General features: G+C 46.4%; 1 protein-coding gene across 3 annotated transcripts in view; it reads left to right on the forward strand.

Moving 5' to 3' along the window:
• Positions 1-23,045, forward strand: part of LOC124032350 (protein kinase C zeta type-like) — a 174,357-nt gene that overhangs the window by 145,586 nt on the left and 5,726 nt on the right. For all 3 annotated transcript variants that reach the window (XM_046344687.1, XM_046344686.1, XM_046344688.1), the window contains one exon: positions 12,502-12,617. In XM_046344687.1, the coding sequence (XP_046200643.1) occupies positions 12,502-12,617 (116 nt within the window). The remainder of the gene's footprint in view (positions 1-12,501; positions 12,618-23,045) is intronic.

The following is a 23,045-nucleotide window of genomic DNA, read 5'->3' on the forward strand; positions in this document are numbered from 1 at the left end:
GAGTGGTTCAGAATGCAGACTGTTCTAGAGTGTAGTACCAGAGAGTGGTTCAGAATGCAGACTGTTCTGGAGTGTAGCATCAGGGAGTGGTTCAGAATGGCAGCCGAGCAAACTGTTCTTGAGTGTAGTACCAGGGAGAGTGGTTCAGAATGCAGACTGTTCCTGAGTGTAGCACCAGGGAGAGTGGTTCAGAATGCAGACTGTTCCTGAGTGTAGTACCAGAGAGTGGTTCAGAATGCAGACTGTTCTAGAGTGTAGTACCAGAGAATGGTTCAGAATGCAGACTGTTCTAGAGTGTAGCACCAGAGTGAGTGGTTCAGAATGCAGACTTCTAGAGTGTAGCACCAGAGAGTGTTGCAGAATGCAGACTGTTCTAGAGTGTAGCACCAGAGAGTGTTTCAGAATGCAGACATAAAGATATAAATGCTATACCTACTAGCACTAAACATCTCTGGTTTTACAGTTCAGTACCCAGTCTTTTAAAGCCCCCTTTGCCCCATGCTGTTGATTACTAATTAGTCCTGCCACATCAGCATCTGCGTTTCCACCATCATCCTGGCTGCCGTGGCGATGAACCACATCATCATCTCCTTGTCCCTCTGGTTGAGTCTTAAAGAGTCCTCCCTGCCTCTGTATCACACACATGCACACTCTCTATTTGTCTTTCTCTTTCTCTCTCCATCTTGAGCTCTCTTTCTCTCTCCATCTCTCTCTCTCTGTCTCTCTCTCTGGTTCTCTTCTTAAAGCATGCTGGGAGTGTTTGAGTTTCTTATGCTGGGATCGTTGTTTGAGTGAAAAGAAGAGTGTCGTGTGTTGGTTGAGATGGTGTAGTTCTGGTTGATATTTGACAACTTTCTTTCGGTTTGCTATTTCTTGAAGTGGCTTTTTCTGATTTTCTTCTGTGCATGATTAAGGTTATTATTTTTGTTGTGGTAGAATTAGATCGTATTTTGTTTTTCTTAAAGAAGAGGGTCTGTTGATCGTAAGCATTACCTGATTTTAGATCAGTGGGGATGGTGTACTTCAAAGAAGAGGGTCTGGTTGATCGTATGGGGATGGTGTCCCTTAAAGAAGAGTCTGGTTGACGGCTTTAGGTGTGTTACTGAAGCTACTGTCACGGTGGAGGAGTTTCTGAAGAGCGTCTTGTAGGATGGTTGAGAAAAGAAGAGGGTCTATGAGAATGGTGTATTTCTTAAAGAATCTCTGGATGAATAAAGCGGTGGTGGTATTTCTTAAAGAAGAGTGTCTGGTTGATCGTATGGTTGAGCATGGTGTTCTTACTTCTTAAAGAAGAGTGTCTGGTTGATCGTATGGTTGAGCATGGTGTACTTCTTAAAGAAGAGTGTCTGGTTGATCGTATGGTTGAGCATGGTGTACTTCTTAAAGAAGAGTGTCTGGTAGATCGGATGGTTGAGCATGGTGTACTTCTTAAAGAAGAGTGTCTGGTAGATCGTATGGTTGAGCATGGTGTACTTCTTAAAGAAGAGTGTCTGGTAGATCGTATGGTTGAGCATGGTGTACTTCTTAAAGAAGAGTGTCTGGTTGATCGTATGGTTGAGCATGGTGTACTTCTTAAAGAAGAGTGTCTGGTTGATCGTATGGTTGAGCATGGTGTACTTCTTAAAGAAGTGTGTCTGGTTGATCGTATGGTTGAGCATGGTGTACTTCTTAAAGAAGAGTGTCTGGTTGATCGTATGATTGAGCATGGTGTACTTCTTAAAGAAGAGTGTCTGGTAGATCGTATGGTTGAGTATGGTGTACTTCTTAAAGAAGTGTGTCTGGTTGATCGTATGGTTGAGCATGGTGTACTTCTTAAAGAAGAGTGTCTGGTTGATCGTGTGGTTGAGAAAGGTGTACTTCTTAAAGAAGAGCACCTTGTAGATCGGATGGTTGAGCATGGCGTACTTCTTAAAGGAATGTTTATTCAAGTTACGCCACTTTTTTCTCCGTCAACAAGGGTAACGATTTCAAATGTACCGCCATTTATTCCTAATGAGCTATTGGAGCGCGAGATATTGCGCTTTGGGAAGTTCGCCAGTTCAATTAAGGTTGTCCCGTTGGGTTGCAAACACCCGGCGTTGAAACAGGTAATGTCATTTCGGCGACAGGTGTTTGTTTTTGGACTCACCGGAGCAGACTTTAGAGTTATCGTTTAAAATCAAGTATGACAATAGAATGTATATGGCTTATGCTAGTACGGGTAGTCAACGGTGTTTTGAGTGTGGGGATGTTGGTCATAAGCGACATGCTTGCCCGAAAAGGGAGAAGGCCGAGGGAGGGGCGCAGGTGGTCCTCGTAACGCCTGGGCCCACTGATGTAAGGAGAGGTGAGCTGACAGCGGTAGAGCAGCCACAAGCACCTGTTGCTGAGGAACAAGTTATCTGTGTTGAGGGCACGGAGTTGCAACTTGTATTAGAGGGAAATGTTATGCTACAGAAAAGTATTGTTGTAGAAGGTAAGGATGTATCTGAAGAGCCAGTTCCTCAGACTGGTGAGCAGGTGCCCAGTACGAGTGCTGGGTTAAAGGAGGGAGTTCATGTGGAGCTAGGCTCCCAGGTAGTGGAGGAGATGCCCACTATGAGTAATGGGGTACGGGAGGGGGTTCATGTGGAGCTAGGCTCCCAGGGAGTGGAGGAGATGCCCACTACGAGTGCTGGGGTTCATGTGGAGCTAGGCTCCCAGTTAGTGGAGGAGATGCCTGGTACGAGTGATGAGGTGCAAGTGGGGAGTGTTGAAAGGGATGTGGTAGAGGGGAGTCAGTTGTCTGTGGTCTCAGCTGAGGATCAGGAGAAGGATATGGATATCTCTTTAGATATGACAGCTGCTGGTGAGGACTCTTTATGATCTAGAGGAGGTAAATGAGTTTCTGGTTCAGACTTTTGGGAAATCTGTCAAATTGGCAGATTATTTTGATGTTGATAAGTTTGTGAGGTCAGCTGTGATGTTACAGAAGATGGTGGGGTTAGACCAATTGAGTGAGAAGAAGCGGTTTCGCTTGAGGAAATGTATTACTGCAGCAAAAGGGGGTTGGAAACATAGTCAGGTTAATTAAGAGAAGAAGAAAAAAATAATGATGATGATCATGCTTCATAGGGTGTCTTTTTTCTCCTTGGTTTCTCTGTGGTTTCTTCTGCTTTTCCTTTCTCTTTTCTACATGGAGGTACTAAGGGTTGGTTCTCTCAATATTAAAGTGGGAAGGGACAGGAATAAGAGGGCTTGGGTATTAGAAGTCATAAAACAGAAAAGGCTTAATGTAGTTTTCCGACAGGAGACACATAGTGATGAGGCAAATGAGGTTGACTAGGGTATGTGGTGGGAGGGGCAGCATGTCTCAGTCATGGTACTAATTTCAGTGCTGGGGTGGCAATCTTGTTTTCCTCAGGCTTAGGGGTGACTGTGGTATCTACAACAGAGATTGTCACGGGTCGGGTTTTATTGGTCAATGTGGATGTTATGTTTAAAAAGAAATATATGTTTGTTTATGTTCCTAATGAGGGTACAGAGCGTATTGCTGTATTTGATCAAATAAAGGAAACCTTAAGACAGTGTGATCAAGAGGGGTGTATGGTTTTAGGGGGAGACTGGAACTGTACAGTGGATTTTACTGTTGATCGCACCGCTGAAGAACCTCACCTGCGGTCAGCCACTTGCCTGTCTGGCCTATGAAATGAGTTTGAACTTTCTGATGTGTGGAGAGTAAGGAATGCAAAAGATAGGCAGTACACATGGCTAAAAATGAATGAAGGTCGTGTCAGTGCAGCAAGGTTAGACAGGTTGTATGTATCTGAGTAATACTGTAGTAGGGTTGGAAAGTGTGCCATTACTCCTGTGGGTTTCTCTGATCATCATATTGTTACTGTTGATATTCACTTGTCCTGTCCATGAAGGTCATCACCTTACTGGTATGTTAATGTTAAGTTGTTACATGATGTCATGTTTTGTGAAAGGTTTTTGTTGTTTTGGGAAAAAGGGAGGGTTATAAAAGGGAATTTTGAGTCATTGAGACAATGGTGGGAGGTTGGGAAGGCCCAAATACGAGTATTTTGTCAACAGTATACTGCTCTGTCTAAAAGTTAAAGAGACTATCAAGGTCCTTGAACAGGACATCAACTCTATTGAATTGAAGCTGCTCACTCAGAACGACCCTGGACTAGTCATGAACTTACAGGACAAAAGACATGAACTGAGGTCGTTTCTGCATGAAAGAGTGAAGGGTGCCTTGATTAGGTCTCGTTTTGCTTCCCTCAAGGATATGGATGCTCCTAGCGCTTAAAAAAAAACCTAGGACAGTCGACATTTCAACGTAAACAGATGGTCTGCCTTCATCTTCCTGATGGGAAGGTGACCACGGATGACATTGAAATGCGTCAACATGCCGTGGATTTCTACTCGGCCCTCTATAAGGCGGAGGATTGTGACTCTCTGTGTACTGAACAGTTGTTACACGGTCTTCCTCAATTGGGACCTGAGCAGAGAGTCGCATTGGACTCTGACATTACACTGCAAGAGCTGTCCACAGCAGTTATGCAGCTCTCAACAGGCCGAGCCCCTGTTAAGCACTTTTTGGGGTCTATTGGGGAGGATTTTTATGAAGTTGTGTGTGAATCTTTTCATGAGGGTTCGCTTCCTGTATCCTGTCAACGTGCGATGCTTTCACTGTTGCCAAAAAAGGGGGTTTTGGCTCTCATAAAAAATTGGAGACCTGTTGCTTTGCTGTGCGCTGAATACAAAATTGTTTCTAAATGTCTCTCAAACAGGTTGAAAGAGAATCTGGGATTGTTGATCCACAAGGACCAGTCCTACTGTGTACCTGATCGCTCTATTGTTGACAACTTGTTTCTGATGAGAGATGTTTTAGACATTTGTAAACTGTCTGACGTAAATGTGGGTTTACTTTCGTTGGATCAGGAGAAGGATTTGATTGTGTGGACCACCAGTACTTGTTTAAAACAATGAAAGCCTTTGGGTTTGGGGATGTTTTTTTGTCTTGGATGAGTTTACTGTATGCTGGGGCCTCGTGTTTGGTGAAGGTGGGGGTGGTTTGAGTTGCCCCATCCCTGTCCAAAGGGGCATCAGGCAGGGATGCCCAATTTCAGGGCAGTTATATAGCCTGGCGATTGAAGCAATGCTTTGTTTTTTAAGAGCGAAGCTTACTGGTTTCTCTCAGGTGTAATGAAGGATCCCACGATAGCACTGTCTGCGTATGCAGATGACGTGATAGTTTTTATTACAGGGGGTGAGGATGTTAAGGTTCTCTCAAACACTTTAAAGGTGTATGAGGGGGCCTCCTCAGCTAGAGTCAATTGGGGAAAGACTGAAGCACTGTGGGCAGGTCGGCTTCAAACGGGGTCCGCACCACGGTTACCAGGGGGGCTTCAGTGGGGTCCGCTCCACGGTTACCAGGGGGGCTTCAGTGGGGTCCGCTCCACGGTTTACCAGCGGGGCTTCAGTGGGGCAGAGATGGGATGAAGAATTTGGGGGCTTTTCTAGGCTCCGATGTCTTTTAGAAAAAGAACTGGGAGGGTGTATTGGAGAAAGTGTGTGCCAGACTGTCAAGGTGGAAATGGGTCCTGCCCCAGCTGTCTTATAGGGGAAGGGTCCTGGTAGCTAATAATCTTGCTGCCTCTACCCTGTGGCACAGACTAATGATTTTACAGCCACCAAAGGGTCTGATACAAGAGCTTCAGAGGACCCTTTCCAATTTCTTCTGGTCTGGACAACACTGGATTAAAGCTGCAGCCCTGTACCTGCCACTGCACGAGGGTGGGCAAGGCCTGGTGGACATTTCCTCTAGAATCATAGCTTTCCGGCTTCAAGCAGCCCAGAGATTGTTGTACAGAGACAGTTCTAGCTGGGTCGAAACAGCCTACATATTGATGACGAGAGCGGGCTGTTTGGGCTTAGACAAGCACCTTTTCCTCTTAAAGCTGGAGGGGGGTGATTTGCCTGGCCTGGCTCCATTTGACGAGTCTGTTATGCAGGCTTGGAGAGTCCTTGTCAAGTCCCGTAAGGCCTGCACACCACCAGGGATGTGGCTTTTTGAAGAGCCTCTTTTTCACAACACTGCCATCCAGTCCCGTGTTTTGGGTTCAGCCAGCCTACGTTCTTGCCTGTTAGGCGTGGGGTGTACCAAGCTGAGTCATCTGATGCGGAGCAGGAGCAGATCGTTGGAGGAGCTAGGAGAAAGAGCGGGGATCCGATCATCTCGCCTACTGAGGAAGGTCGTCGCTGAGGTCTGCATCTCCTTGCCAGTGCTTAATTTGCAGTATGTGACTGACACTTCCAATTCTGATCGGTGGAAGGAGGGTCTGGATTATGTGTTCCCTGCACTGATTGTTAGTGCTGCGATGAGGGCTTGCGAGGAGGATGTGGGGATGCTGCTTTCCTTCGATACCCCGGAGCTGGGGGAGTTCAAGGAGGTGGGAAAGACGGCCATGTACAGAATATGTGAAAAGCTGTCCTATGCCTCTTCCCTGGAAGGGGTAAAATCGACGAGGTGGGTGGGTGTGCTTGGTCCAGGTGCCTCTCCAAAAGGCTGTTGGTGATCATTATATAAACTGCCTATTGATAAGAGGACAGCTGACCTCCAATGGAGGATAATACATGGAGCTACTGTATAGCCCTCCAACACACATCTGGTACACCTGGACCCTACTGTTGGGGAGGGGTGTCCATTCTGTGCTGAGTCTGAATCTCTGGCACATCTGTTTTTACTGTGTCCCAGGTTGGTCGGGATGATTGAACTGATCACTGATTGGTTCTCAACGTTGGGAGAGGTTTTCTCTTCCCAACTGTATATATTTGGGTCAATGTACAGGTTCAGTCAAAAGGGTGTAGTTGTGTTGCTTAATTTTGTGTTAGGGGCAGCGAAATTAGCGATATGGAAGACCCGAAAGAACAGTATTCGGGGACAGAGGTCTGTGGATGTGGTGGGAATGCTGGAGGGAATGTTGGCAGCGAGGGTTGAGTTTGCCTATTATAAACTTGAGTAGCATCTGTTTTTGAGTATATGGGGTATTCAGAGGCTGTTGTGTTTAGTTACTGTGGAGGAGGAATTGGAGTTGTGTTTTTAATTGATGTGTAACTGTGTTTTTTTACGAGTATTTATTGTGTGGTGGGCCCCCAGACCCAATAAAGATTATTTAAAACCCCCCAAAATAATCTCTCTCTCTCTCTCTATCTCTCTCTCTGTCCGTCTCTCTCTCCCCCCGTCTCTCTCTCCCTCCGTCTCTCTCTCTCTCCGTCTCTCTCTCCCCGTCTCTCTCTCCGTCTCTCTCTCCGTCTCTCTCTCTGTCTTTCTCCTTCCGTCTCTCTCTCTCGGTCTTTCTCCCTCCGTCTCTCTCTCTCTCTCGTCTCTCTCTCTGTCTCTCTCTCCGTCTCATTCTCTCACTCTCTCTCCGTCTCACTCTCTCTCTCTCCGTCTCTCTCTCTGTCTCTCTCTCCGTCTCTCTCTCCATCTCTCTCTCTCCATCTCTCTCCGTCTCTCTCTCTCTCCGTCTCTCTCTCTCTCTCCGTCTCTCTCTCTGTCTCTCTCTCCGTCCCTCTCTCCGTCCGTCTCTCTCTCCCTCCGTCTCTCTCTCCCTCCGTCTCTCTCTCTCCCCGTCTCTCTCTCCGTCTCTCTCTCTGTCTTTCTCCCTCCGTCTCTCTCTCTGTCTTTCTCCCTCCGTCTCTCTCTCTGTCTCTCTCCCTCCGTCTCTCTCTCTCTCTCCGTCTCTCTCTCTCTCCGTCTCTCTCTCTCTCCGTCTCTCTCTCTACGTCTCTCTCTCCGTCTCACTCTCTCTCTCTCTCCGTCTCTCTCTCTGTCTCTCTCTCCGTCTCTCTCTCTCTCTCCATCTCTCTCCGTCTCTCTCTCTCTCCATCTCTCTGTCTCTCTCTCTCTCTCCGTCTCTCTCTCTCTCCATCTCTCTCCGTCTCTCTACGTCTCTCTCCGTCTCTCTCCGTCTCTCTGTCTCTCTCTCTCTCTCCGTCTCTCTCTCTCTCTCTCTCTCTGTCTCTCTCTCTCTCCATCTCTCTCCGTCTCTCTCCGTCTCTCTCCGTCTCTCTCAAATTCAAATTCAAGCTGCTTTATTGGCATGGCAAACATTGTTTCAACATTGCCTACGCAATGATAGCAAATAATAATATAAAATGGTAGTAAATAATAATACAAAATTAAATACAAAAATAATAACAATAAAATGGTAACAGTCAATAGTAGAAATGTAATAAATATAAAATCAAATTATGGAAAATGAAACTATAACTAACTTATAACTAAATAACGGTCATCTTCTCCTTTATATCAGTACTACAGCTACCATCATCATTACTACTACTACTATTACCATCACTAAACTGTCATCATTACCATTACCACCATTACCACTACTATTTGGAATGATAAACAACAATAATAATAGGAATACCAATAATAGTAATAATATGTAAGTTTCTGCTTACTATGCAGATGTTATTATTTAGTGTCAGGCAGGAAAATACATATTTGGCCAGGGCCCAATTATGGCAATATTGCTCTGGAATATGAATGTTCTGTTGAAGATCTTCTTTGGTTGGTGATAGAAGTACCAAGTCATCAGCATATAGCAGCTATTTCACCTCTGTGTCAAATAGTGTGAGTCCTGGGGCTGGAGAATGGTCCAACATGTCTGCTAATTCATTGATATAAATGTTGAAATGATTTGGACTCAAACTGCAGCCTTGTCTCACACCTCGACATTGTGAAAATTATTCTGTTCTTTGGTTTGTGATTTTTATTGCACACTTGTTTTCTGTGTACATATATTTTATTAAGTCATACACCTTACCACCAAGCCCACTTTGGAGAATTTTGTAGAATAGCCCTTCGTGCCAAATAGAATCAAATGCTTTTTTTAAATCAATAAAGCAAGCAAAGATTTTGCATTCTTTTTTTTTGGTGGACGTGTTTATTAATTAGTGTGTGTGAGGTGTATATATGGTCAGTAGTGTGATGGTGTTTATTAATTAGTGTGTGTGAGGTGTATATATGGTCAGTAGTGTGATGGTGTTTATTAATTAGTGTGTGTGAGGTGTATATATGGTCAGTAGTGTGATGGTGTTTATTAATTAGTGTGTGTGAGGTGTATATATGGTCAGTAGTGTGATGGTGTTTATTAATTAGTGTGTGAGGTGTATATATGGTCAGTAGTGTGATGGTGTTTATTAATTAGTGTGTGAGGTGTATATATGGTCAGTAGTGTGATGGTGTTTATTAATTAGTGTGTGAGGTGTATATATGGTCAGTAGTGTGATGGTGTTTATTAATTAGTGTGTGAGGTGTATATATGGTCAGTAGTGTGATGGTGTTTATTAATTAGTGTGTGAGGTGTATATATGGTCAGTAGTGAGATGGTGTTTATTAATTAGTGTGTGTAAGGTGTATATATGGTCAGTAGTGTGATGGTGTTTATTAATTAGTGTGTGAGGTGTATATATGGTCAGTAGTGTGATGGTGTTTATTAATTAGTGTGTGAGGTGTATATATGGTCAGTAGTGTGATGGTGTTTATTAATTAGTGTGTGAGGTGTATATATGGTCAGTAGTGTGATGGTGTTTATTAATTAGTGTGTGAGGTGTATATATGGTCAGTAGTGAGATGGTGTTTATTAATTAGTGTGTGTAAGGTGTATATATGGTCAGTAGTGTGGTGGTGTTTATTAATTAGTGTGTGTAAGGTGTATATATGGTCAGTAGTGTGATGGTGTTTATTAATTAGTGTGTGAGGTGTATATATGGTCAGTAGTGTGATGGTGTTTATTAATTAGTGTGTGAGGTGTATATATGGTCAGTAGTGTGATGGTGTTTATTAATTAGTGTGTGAGGTGTATATATGGTCAGTAGTGTGATGGTGTTTATTAATTAGTGTGTGAGATGTGTTTATATATGGTCAGTAGTGAGATGGTGTTTATTAATTAGTGTGTGTAAGGTGTATATATGGTCAGTAGTGTGGTGGTGTTTATTAATTAGTGTGTGTAAGGTGTATATATGGTCAGTAGTGAGATGGTGTTTATTAATTAGTGTGTGTAAGGTGTATATATGGTCAGTAGTGTGGTGGTGTTTATTAATTAGTGTGTGTAAGGTGTATATATGGTCAGTAGTGCGATGGTGTTTATTAATTAGTGTGTGAGGTGTATATATGGTCAGTAGTGTGATGGTGTTTATTAATTAGTGTGTGTAAGGTGTATATATGGTCAGTAGTGCGATGGTGTTTATTAATTAGTGTGTGAGGTGTATATATGGTCAGTAGTGTGATGGTGTTTATTAATTAGTGTGTGTAAGGTGTATATATGGTCAGTAGTGCGATGGTTAGGGAGAAAGCCAATTAGACATTTACTTATTACGTTTTTGTCTTGAAGAAAGGTTTGAATTCATGAATTCAAAATGCTACAGAAAACCTTTTCCAAGTTACTGTTTATGCAAATTCCCCTCTAATTATTGGGGTCTGATTTATCTCCACTTTTGTGGATAGGGGAGATGAGCCCCTGGTTCCAGACATCAGGGAAGTAGCCAGAAGTTAAAACCATGTTGAACAAATTAAGCACAGCATTTTGCAACTCAGGTGTGCTGTTTTTCAGCAATTCTTTGGTTTTCTCAAGTGTGCTTTCAATGCTGCTTTTTGGAATATGCAGTTGATGTTTTGAGTAGCCGAATTGACACCATCTTTATTGTTTTGGTACCGCAAGTTGTTGAAAAACTGTACAGAGTTCAATGTTTCAATGAATCTCTCTGCACTGTTTGGAGCCCATCTGTACGACTGGTTTATGTTGCAGAGTTTATTGGGCTGTTTTTTTTAATGAATATTGCCGGTTAATTTCTTCAGAAACACGTTGATCTGACTGTGATCTGACAATGGTGTCTGTGGTCTGACAGTGAATGCACTAATGGAGAAGGGGTCAATGTCTGTCCACTTCCTCTCTGAGTAGGAGAAAGCAGAGCCAAGGCTCTGGGCCACCTCCTCTCCGAGTAGGAGAAAGCGGAGCCGAGGCCCCAGGGTCATTTCCTTTCTGAGAAGGAGAGATCAGAGCCGACGCCCCAGGGCCACTTCCTCTCTGAGTAGGAGAGAAAGCCAAGGCCCCAGGGCCACTTCCTCTCTGAGTAGGAGAGATCAGAGACGACGCCCCAGGGCCACTTCCTCTCTAAGTAGGAGAGATCAGAGCCGAGGCCCCAGGGCCACTTCCTCTCTGAGTAGGAGAGATCAGAGCCGACGCCCCAGGGCCACTTCCTCTCTAAGTAGGAGAGATCAGAGGCGAGGCCCCAGGGCCACTTCCTCTCTGAGTAGGAGAGATCAGAGCCGAGGCCCCAGAGCCACTTCCTCTCTGAGTAGGAGAGATCAGAGCCGACACCCCAGGGCCACTTCCTCTCTAAGTAGGAGAGATCAGAGCCGAGGCCCCAGGGCCACTTCCTGTCTGAGTAGGAAAGATCAGAGCCGACGTCCCAGGGCCACTTCCTCTCTGAGTAGAAGAGATCAGAGCCGAGGCCCCAGGGCCACTTCCTCTCTGAGTAGAAGAGATCAGAGCCGAGGCCCGGCCCTCTGACTTCTACACGTTTCATTAATACCTCACAGGGCTCCTGCAGACCGCCAGCCAGTCAACCAGAGAGCCAGCCAGCCTACATCAGAGAGATAGAAGGGAGGGGAGGACCGTGGGAGAGGGGGGAGGGAGAGAGAGAAAGAGAGGTGTTCTATGCTGTTTGAAGCTCTGCCCACAAGTGCTTTGAACCAATAGCAGTAATGATCCATAGCAGTTGCCTGAGAGCCAGCAGGGAAATCAAGAGCCAAGAAATGCACACGTGCATGTGCTCACACGCACTAAGAAAACTATAATTGAAAAGCAAAGTGTGAGCTTTGTGGAGAACAAAAAAGAAAATACACATCAATCCATTTTAGTCTCACAATATCCGTGTTCTCATAAGGAAAATACAATAAATTTTATATTTACCAAAAAAATGGTTTTGGAAATATGTCTCAACCTTCCTTCACCTGTCCTATTGTCCCTCCCCTGCTTTTCTCTTTGTTGTCTTCCTCAAACAAGGCTTCTTGTTACACAGGTCAACCACTTTCTGGAGAAAAACTCCTTCATATGTGGTTGATTATGATGATGACCGTTGAAATGTTTTTCCTGCTGGCATACGTATATTCAACATAGCCAGACATACAGAGCTATGAAACATGGAGGAGGGGTCTACCTGACCTTGTCCCATGTTTTAGTCTTCCGTTGATTTTTTTTTTGCTATTTTGTGCACTAATTGAATTTCTAATTTTACCATTATTTAACTAGACAAGTCAGTTAATAACAAATAATTATTTTTAATGACAGCCTGGGAACAGTGGGTTAACTGCCTGTTCAGGGGCAAAACGACAGATTTCTACCTTGTCAGCTCGGGGATTTGAACTTGCAACCTTCCGGTTACTAGCCCAACGCTCTAACCACAAGGCTACCCTGCCGCCCCTAATGACAGTGTTGTTGTGCGTGTCTCCCCGTGCAGCTGGAGAAGAAACAGATGGCCCCGCCTTTCAAGCCCCAGATCACAGATGACTACGGCCTAGAGAACTTTGACACCCAGTTCACCAACGAACCAGTGCAGCTGACGCCGGACGACGAGTAAGTCCTTAAAAACAGACACGATTAGCCTGACATACCAAGAAATGTTTGATCAACACTTGATATTTATTGAAGTGTCATAGGCCTGTAGATGAGATTCAACAAGCCATCCAACTGTCTGTGGTCCTGTGTAGCTCAGTTGGTAGAGCATGGCGCTTGTAATGCCAGGGTAGTGGGTTCGATCCCCGCGACCACCCATACTTAGAATGTATGCACACATGACTGTAAGTCGCTTTGGATAAAAGCGTCTGCTAAATGGCATATATTATTATTATTATTATTAACTAGCTGTGTAACCTTGTCCATATATTGAACATCAGAGCACTAATGTTTTAGCTTCCTGTACAAGCTGCTAGTGTTATAACTAGTGTTATAACAGCTTAGTAACATAGATGGTTCGTGGATAGGGGAGCTACAGACAGGGAAACCCGGTTGAACTCTGGGAAATGTGTTGGTTGGCCAGTAAGGGGCACAAGACCAGTCCATTCCAGTCTGTTTGCTTTTGTACCACAAGGGATTGGAGGATGACAATGGGGGCTTGTCCAGAATCAATCCCTGGCCTTGACTCCCTAGAGATGATTCGTTTTAAACAATATGCGGAAAATTCCCCCTATAGCCTATCAGAGGGAAAGGTTGAGCTATCACTGTATTGCTTAATCCTATCAGATCATCTCAGATCTCCACAAGTGTCTAGGGGGTAGGCAATAGGGGTTGTTTCTGGACAGGGTCTATTCAGGGGTCTGCAACGTGTGGCTTTGGAGTCACATGCGGTTCTTTAACTGCCCCTTTGTGGCTCAATGGCTAACTCAGACTATTATAGTAGTAGTGAAGATCTTCAACAACCAGAGAGCATTGATCACCTCAGAGAGCATTGACCACCTCAGAGAGCATTTGACCACCTCAGAGAGTATTGACCACCTCAGAGAGCATTGACCACCTCAGAGAGCATTGACCACCTCAGAGAGCATTGACCACCTCAGAGAGCACTGACCACCTCAGAGAGCATTGACGACCGCAGAGAGCATTGACCACCTCAGAGAGCATTGACCACCTCAGAGACCACTGACCACCTCAGAGAGCACTGACCACCTCAGAGAGCACTGACCACCTCAGAGAGCACTGACCACCTCAGAGAGCATTGACCACCTCAGAGAGTATTGACTACCTCAGAGAGCATTGACCACCTCAGAGAGCATTGACCACCTCAGAGAGCATTGACCACCTCAGAGACCACTGACCACCTCAGAGAGCATTGACCACCTCAGAGAGCATTGACCACCTCAGAGAGCACTGACCACCTCAGAGAGCACTGACCACCCCAGAGAGCATTGACCACCTCAGAGAGCATTGACCACCTCAGAGAGCATTGACCACCTCAGAGAGCACTGACCACCTCAGAGAGCATTGACCACCTCAGAGAGCATTGACCACCTCAGAGAGCACTGACCACCTCAGAGAGCATTGACGACCGCAGAGAGCATTGACCACCTCAGAGAGCATTGACCACCTCAGAGAGCATTGACCACCTCAGAGACCACTGACCACCTCAGAGAGCACTGACCACCTCAGAGAGCACTGACCACCTCAGAGAGCATTGACCACCTCAGAGAGCACTGAACACCTCAGAGAGCATTGACCACCTCAGAGAGCATTGACCACCTCAGAAAGTATTGACCACCTCAGAGAGCACTGACCACCTCAGAGAGCACTGACCACCTCAGAGAGCATTGACCACCTCTGAGAGCACTGATCACCTCAGAGAGCATTGACGACCGCAGAGAGCATTGACCACCTCAGAGAGCATTGACCACCTCAGAGACCACTGACCACCTCAGAGAGCACTGACCACCTCAGAGAGCACTGACCACCTCAGAGAGCACTGACCACCTCAGAGAGCATTGACCACCTCAGAGAGCACTGACCACCTCAGAGAGCATTGACCACCTCAGAGAGCATTGACCACCCCAGAGAGCATTGACCACCTCAGAGAGCATTGACCACCTCAGAGAGCATTGACCACCTCAGAATCTGCAACATAACAGGGTTAACATTTGCTATTGTTACAATGAAATGCTGCTATGGATCAACGTCGGTTTCTATGGCTCTGCCCTCATTGTAAAAATCCCAATCACAACAGAGTTCGGGAGTAGAGACATCAGACGTGTGAGGACTCCACTGAACAAAGATCTACTTGGACACCCAATCCTTTCATCTTCAGTCCGTTTACGAGTGGTACTGTGCCAAGTTTCCGACTCTCGATGTCTTTGAAAGTAATTGTCTTCAAATGAGGAAAAAATAAACAAAAATGCCCTTCCAACAATGACTTCAGTCGTAGGTTGTGTTTTGATCGATGTAGACATCTTGTCCACGGGGGATTTGACAGGATCCTTGTTTTAGATTAACTTTGAAAGAATGGGCTAAAAAGATTTGGCATAGCAACAGAGGTGACTGCCATTCTACGGAGGGGCTCTGTAGCCAGAGTATGACAAACAAGCCAGGCTTTTCTCTGCAGGAGAACTATTCCAAACTATCCCATGTGGCTTTGCAAGTGGTGCCAATAGATATTACTGGGCTGACATTTGTCAATGTTTTCATTAAATGATCCATCGTGGTCTAATTGTGATGTTCAGGCTCAATGTTTGGTTTGTAATCATTCAGCATTCTATATAGAATATATGTATTGGCGATCAGATGAACAACACAAATTCAAGGAATTTCTAGGAACATACAGTTTTGAAACTACTTGAAACTCAACCCCTATCAGTCCACATCTGGTTTTTTTAAAAATACATAAAAAATGTCAGTTTCATCTTCAAATTCTGTATCTTACCTGCCTTTCTCTGTTTCGAGCCCTAACAAAGGCATATCGTCTATCTACCCATCTACCCTGGATAGAAACCCACAGTATCTCTGGAGTTCTGACACAGTAGTCGAGGTTTGTCTACTGAGGTGCAGTCAGATCAACCGGGGGTGCACCTCCCATGATGTAAAGCACCCCTCCTCCTCTGTGAGAGGTTGGCAGATGAAAAAAGAACAGTGAGTGAGGGAGGGAGAGAGGGAGGGAGGGAGAGAGGGAGGGAGGGAGAGAGGGAGGGAGGGAGAAAAAGAGGTGGAGGGGAGAGTAAAACAGGTCAGACAGAGGGAGGTAAAACAGTCAGGGAGACAGGGGAAAGTAAAACAGTCAGTCAGACAGAGAGACAGAGGGAGAGTAAAACAGTCAGTCAGACAGAGACAGGGGGAGAGTAAAACAGTCAGTCAGACAGAGGGAGAGTAAAACAGTCAGTCAGACAGAGAGACAGGGGGAGAGTAAAACAGTCAGTCAGACAGAGAGACAGAGAGACAGTAAAACAGTCAGTCAGACAGAGAGACAGGGGGAGAGTAAAACAGTCAGTCAGACAGAGAGACAGAGGGAGAGTAAAACAGTCAGTCAGACAGAGAGACAGGGAGAGTAAAACAGTCAGTCAGACAGAGAGACAGAGGGAGAGTAAAACAGTCAGTCAGACAGAGAGACAGAGGGAGAGTAAAACAGTCAGTCAGACAGAGGGAGAGTAAAACAGTCAGTCAGACAGAGAGACAGGGGGAGAGTAAAACAGTCAAACAGTAAAACAGTCAGACAGACAGAGACAGAGGGAGAGTAAAACAGTCAGTCAGACAGAGGGAGAGTAAAACAGTCAGTCAGACAGAGAGACAGAGGGAGAGTAAAACAGTCAGTCAGACAGAGGGAGAGTAAAACAGTCAGTCAGACAGAGAGACAGGGGGAGAGTAAAACAGTCAGTCAGACAGAGAGACAGAGGGAGAGTAAAACAGTCAGTCAGACAGAGAGACAGGAAAACAGTCAGTCAGACAAGGAGACAGTAAAACAGTCAGTCAGACAGAGAGACAGAGGGATAGTAAAACAGTCAGTCAGACAGAGAGACAGGGGGAGAGTAAAACAGTCAGTCAGACAGAGAGACCGAGGGATAGTAAAACAGTCAGTCAGACAGAGGGAGAGTAAAACAGTCAGTCAGACAGAGAGACAGTAAAACAGTCACTCAGACAAGGAGACAGTAAAACAGTCACTCAGACAGGGGAGAGTAAAACAGTCAGTCAGACAGAGAGACAGAGAGACAGTAAAACAGTCAGTCAGACAGAGAGACAGAGGGAGAGTAAAACAGTCAGTCAGACAGAGAGACAGAGGGAGAGTAAAACAGTCAGTCAGACAGAGAGACCGAGGGATAGTAAAACAGTCAGTCAGACAGAGAGAAAGGGGGAGAGTAAAACAGTCAGTCAGACAGAGAGACCGAGGGATAGTAAAACAGTCAGTCAGACAGGGGGAGAGTAAAACAGTCAGTCAGACAGAGAGACAGTAAAACAGTCAGTCAGACAGGGGGAGAGTAAAACAGTCAGTCAGACAGAGAGACAGAGGGAGAATAAAACAGTCAGTCAGACAGGGAGAATAAAACAGTCAGTCAGACAGAGAGACAGAGGGAGTAGGAGGAGAGGGGGAGAGAGACGGGGACGGGGAGGGAGATAGAGAGACAGTAACAGAGAGAGATAGAGAGACAGACACACAGTCAAAGACAGGCACACAGAGGGAGACAGACACACAGAGGGAGACAGACACACGGAGGGACAGACACACGGGGAGACAGACACAGAGGGCGACAGACACACAGGCGACAGACACGCAGTCGACAGACACGCAGTCGACAGACACACAGGCGACAGACACGCAGTTGACAGACACGCAGGCGACAGACACAGAGGGAGACAGACACACGGAGGGACAGACACACGGGGAGACAGACACAGAGGGCGACAGACACACAGGCGACACACGCAGGCGACAGACACGCGGGCGACAGACACAGAGGGAGACAGACACAGAGGGAGACAGACACAGAGGGAGACAGATACAGAGGGAGACAGACACAGAGGGCGACAGACACAGAGGGAGACCGACACAGAGGGAGACAGACACAGAGGGAGACAGACACAGAGGGAGACAGACACAGAGGGCGACGGACACAGAGGGCGACAGACCCCAGAGGGAGACAGACCCCAGAGGGAGACAGACCCCTTGGGCGACAGACCCCGTAGGCGACAGACACGCAGGCGACAGACACAGAGGGAAACAGACACAGGGAGAGACAGACAGAGAAGAAGGAAGATAGGGAGACAGACAGAGAGGGGGGAGAGATGGGAATCGAGAGACAGAGAGAGACTAGGAGAAGGGGTGGGGAGAGAGATGGGGAACGAGAGACAGAGAGAGACTAGGAGGGGGTGTGGAGAGAGATGGGGAACGAGAGACAGAGAGACTAGGAGGAGGGGTGGGGAGAGAGATGGGGAGCGAGAGACAGAGTGAGACTAGGAGGAGGGGTGGGGAGAGAGATGGGGAGCGAGAGACAGAGTGAGACTAGGAGGAGGGGTGGGGAGAGAGATGGGGAACGAGAGACATAGTGAGACTAGGAGGAGGGGTGGGGAGAGAGATGGGGAGCGAGAGACAGAGTGAGACTAGGAGGAGGGGTGGGGAGAGAGATGGGGAGCGAGAGACAGAGTGAGACTAGGAGGAGGGGTGGGGAGAGAGATGGGGAACGAGAGACAGAGTGAGACTAGGAGGAGGGGTGGGGAGAGAGATGGGGAGCGAGAGACAGAGTGAGACTAGGAGGAGGGGCGGGGAGAGAGATGGGGAGCGAGAGACAGACTGAGAGTGCCTACAGCAGCACCTAGATATTCTTCACAGATTCTGCCAGACCTGGGCCCTGACAGTAAATCTCAGGAAGACCAAAATAATGGTGTTCCAAAAAAGGCCCAGTCGCGAGGACCACAAATATAAATTCCATCTAGACACCGTTGCCCTCGAGCACACAAACTATACATACCTTGGTTAAACATCAGCGCCACAGGTAACCTCCACAAAGCTGTGAACGATCTGAACGATCTATGCCATCAAAAGGAACATAAAATTCAACATACCAATTAGGATCTGGCTAAAAATACTTGAATCAGTCATAGAACCCATTGCCCTTCATGGTTGTGAGGTCTGGGGTCCGCTCAGCAACCAAGAATTCACAAAATAGGACAAACACCAAATTGAGATTCTTCATGCAGAATTCTGCAATAATATCCTCAGTGTACAATGTAGAACACCAAATAATGCATGCAGAGCAGAATTAGGCCGATACCCACTAACTATCAAAATCCAGAAAAGAGCCGCTAAATTCTATAACCACCTAAAAGGAAGTGATTCCCAAACCTTCCATAACAAAACCATCACCTACAGAGAGATGAACCTGGAGAAGAGTTCCCTAAACAAGCTGTCCCTGGGGCTCTGTTCACAAACACAAACACACCACACAGAGCCCCAGGACAGCAACACAATTAGACCCAAGCAAATCATGAGAAAACAAAAATATAATTACTAGACACAATGGAAAGAATTAACAAAAAAAACAGAGTGAACTAGAATGCTATTTGGCCCAAACAGAGAGTACACAGTGGCAGAATACCTGACCACTGTGACTGACCCAAACTTAAGGAAAGCTTTGACTATATACAGACTCAGTGAGCATAGCCTTGCTATTGAGAAAGGCCGCCATAGGCAGACATGGCTCTCAAGAGAAGACAAGCTATGTGCTCACTGTCCACAAAATGAGGTGGAAACTGAGCTGTTCTTCCTAACCTCCTGCCCAATGTATGACCATATTAGAGACACATTTTTCCCTCAGATTACACAGATCCACAAAGAATTTGAAAACAAACCCCATTTTGATAACCTCCCATATCTATTGGGTGAAATACCACAGTGTGACTTCACAGCAGCAAGATTTGTGACCTGTTGCCACGAGAAAAGGGCAACCAGTGAAGAACAAAACACCACTGTAAATACAACCCATATTTATGCTTATTTATTTTCCCTTTCTTTTCCCTCTATTCCTCTCCCTTAAGTGTTCTTTAACCATTTGCACATTGTTACAACACTGTATATATATATATATAATATGACATTTGTATTGTCTATATTCTTTTGAAACTTCTGTATGTGTAATGTTTACTGTTATTTATTGTTTATTTCACTTTTGTATATTATCTACCTCACTTGCTTTGGCAATGTTAACACATGTTTCCCATGCCAATAAAGCCCCTTGAATTGAATTGAATTGAATTGAGAGACAAGGAGGGGGTGGGGAGAGAGATGGGGAACGAGAGACAGAGAGAGACTAGGAGGGGGTGGGGAGTGAGATGGGGAGCGAGAGACAGAGAGAGACTAGGAGGGGGTGGGGAGTGAGATGGGGATGAGAGACAGAGAGAGACTAGGAGGGGGGTGGGGAGAGAGATGGGGAACGAGAGACAGAGAGAGACTAGGAGGGGGTGGGGAGTGAGATGGGGAGCGAGAGACAGAGAGAGACTAGGAGGGGGGTGGGGAGAGAGATGGGGAACGAGAGACAGAGAGAGACTAGGAGGATGGGTGGGGAGAGAGATGAGGAACGAGAGACAGAGAGAGACTAGGAAGAGGGGCGGGGAGAGAGATGGGGAACGAGAGACAGAGAGAGACTAGGAGGATGGGTGGGGAGAGAGATGGGGAACGAGAGACAGAGAGAGACTAGGAGGATGGGTGGGGAGAGAGATGGGGAACGAGAGACAGAGAGAGACTAGGAGGGGGTGGGGAGTGAGATGGGGAGCGAGAGACAGAGAGAGACTAGGGAAGAGATGGGGAACGAGAGACAGAGAGAGACTAGGAGGGGGTGGGGAGAGATGGGGATGGGGGGGTGGGGAGAGAGTTGGGGAACGAGAGACAGAGAGAGACTAGGAGGATGGGTGGGGAGAGAGATGAGGAACGAGAGACAGAGAGAGACTAGGAAGAGGGGCGGGGAGAGAGATGGGGAACGAGAGACAGAGAGAGAGACTAGGAGGGGGTGGGGAGAGAGATGGGGAACGAGAGACAGAGAGAGACTAGGAGGATGGGTGGGGAGAGAGATGGGGAACGAGAGACAGAGAGAGACTAGGAGGAGGGGTGGGGAGAGAGATGGGGAACGAGAGACAGAGAGAGACTAGGAGGATGGGTGGGGAGAGAGATGGGGAACGAGAGACAGAGAGAGACTAGGAGGGGGTGGGGAGAGAGATGAGGAACGAGAGACAATTTTTGTTGTTTTTCACTTTATATATTCACTTTGTATGTTTTCTACCTCACTTGCTTTGGCAATGTTAACACATGTTTCCCATGCCAATAAAGCCCTTGAATTAAATTGAATTGAATTGAGAGACTAGGAGGGGGGTGGGGAGAGAGATGGGGAGCGAGAGACAGAGAGAGACTAGGAGGAGGGGTGGGGAGCGAGAGACAGAGAGAGACTAGGAGAGAGTTTAATTTGCCAGCGCCTTGTCAATGACCAGTAGGAGCAGACTCAAAGCAATAAGTATTCACTATGTTCTAGGCCTTGGCGAGCCACAGTGATTCAAGGGCTTTGTCTATAGACAGGGATGGGTCAAATGAACAATTCCCTGGATTTGTATTATATGGAGGAGGTTGATTGGATTGGATTGGATAGATTTTTATGAATCCTGTGTGTTTGTGTGGGCACCATCATCAAATACAGGACTGTCTGTCTCTCTTTCTCTCTCTCTCTTTTTTATCTCCCCCCTCTCTCCCCCCTCTCTCTCTCTCTCTCCCTCTCTCTCTCTCTCTCCCTCTCTCTTTATTTTTTCTCTCCTCTCTCTCTCTCTCAACCTCTCTCTCTCCCCCTCTCTCTCCCACCTCTCTCTCTCTCTCTCTCTCTCTCCCAACCTCTCTCTCTCCCCCTCTCTCTCTCTCACCTCTCTCTGCTCTCTCTCTCTCTCTCTCTCTCTCTCTCTCTCTCTCTCTCTCTCTCTCTCTCTCTCTCTCTCTCTCTCTCTCTCTCTCTCTCTCTCTCTCTCTCTCTCTCTCTCTCTCTCTCTCTCTCTCTCTCTCTCTCTCTCTCTCTCTCTCTCTCTCTCCTCTCTCTCTCTCTCTCTCTCTCTCTCTCTCTCTCTCTCTCTCTCTCTCTCTCTCTCTCTCTCTCTCTCTCTCTCTCTCTCTCTCTCTCTCTCTCTCTCTCTCTCTCTCTCTCTCTCTCTCTCTCTCTCTCCCAGCAGTCATTTCCCAGCTCTGCTGCCATGAAGGCAGCCTCAAATGACACCTTTTTCCCCTCCCATCAATTTTTCTTCCTCCTTCCTTCCTTCTTTCTTTTCTCTCTCTCTCTCTCTCTCTCTCTCTCTCTCTCTCTCTCTCTCTCTCTCTCTCTCTCTCTCTCTCTCTCCCCCTCTCTCTCTCTCTCTCTCTCTCTCTCTCTCTCTCTCTCTCTCTCTCTCTCTCTCTCAATGTCTGTATCCTCCTCTTTCGCTCTCTTTCACAATCTCTCTCTCGTTCTCTACATGTGTCTTTCTCGTCGATAATCACGCAGGCGCAGAGGAACAAAGAACCCCGGGCCGAGAGGGAAGAAGGCACTGCCTTTCCGCTGGTAGCGCTTTTAGGCAACATTTGCACAAATGAACACTTTCTTGGTCTGCGTCCCAAATGCTCCCTCCAGACCTCACTCGGTTTCCCTTTTGTGGTTTTGTGCCTCTCCCTTTTCTTTTCCTCTCCCTTAAGCCTGCTGCTACTATCTGACTTCACTCCCTTTTCTTTTCCTCTCCCTTAAGCCTGCTGCTACTATCTGACTTCACTCCCTTTTCTTTTCCTCTCCCTTAAGCCTGCTGCTACTATCTGACTTCACTCCCTTTTCTATTCCTCTCCCTCAAGCCTGCTGCTACTATCTGACTTCACTCCCTTTTCTTTTCCTCTCCCTTAAGCCTGCTGCTACTATCTGACTTCACTCCCTTTTCTTTTCCTCTCCCTTAAGCCTGCTGCTACTATCTGACTTCACTCCCTTTTCTTTTCCTCTCCCTTAAGCCTGCTGCTACTATCTGACTTCACTCCCTTTTCTTTTCCTCTCCCTTAAGCCTGCTGCTACTATCTGACTTCACCCCCTTTTCTTTTCCTCTCCCTTAAGCCTGCTGCTACTATCTGACTTCACTCCCTTTTCTTTTCCTCTCCCTCAAGCCTGCTGCTACTATCTGACTTCACTCACATGTATTTACAGTGATATCTAGCTGTGTGCAACCAAGTGTGCTCAGGGATAGAATATCCATCAATTATTCTTTTATTTTTTGTTGGGGGGGGACTATTTGTAAAATATTCAATGGAATCTTCCAGACTAGAACACTGTTGAGTGTATTTCAGTGTGTTGAATGTGATTATAAAGGTTTGGTGGTGTGTTGTAGTCAACAGAGTGTATGTCTGGATCTAGATTACAATGAAAAAAAAAATAGTCTAGGATCAGCTCTACCAACATTGAACCTCACCTCAACCATTACAAGCAAAACAACCTCACCCACCCAGGACCAGTATAAAGACAACCAACATCCCCAGGAGGGAAGCATCTCTCTCCCTCT

This window comes from Oncorhynchus gorbuscha, linkage group LG03 (assembly GCF_021184085.1).
Source record: "Oncorhynchus gorbuscha isolate QuinsamMale2020 ecotype Even-year linkage group LG03, OgorEven_v1.0, whole genome shotgun sequence".
In the NCBI taxonomy this organism is placed as follows: Eukaryota; Metazoa; Chordata; class Actinopteri; order Salmoniformes; family Salmonidae; genus Oncorhynchus; species Oncorhynchus gorbuscha.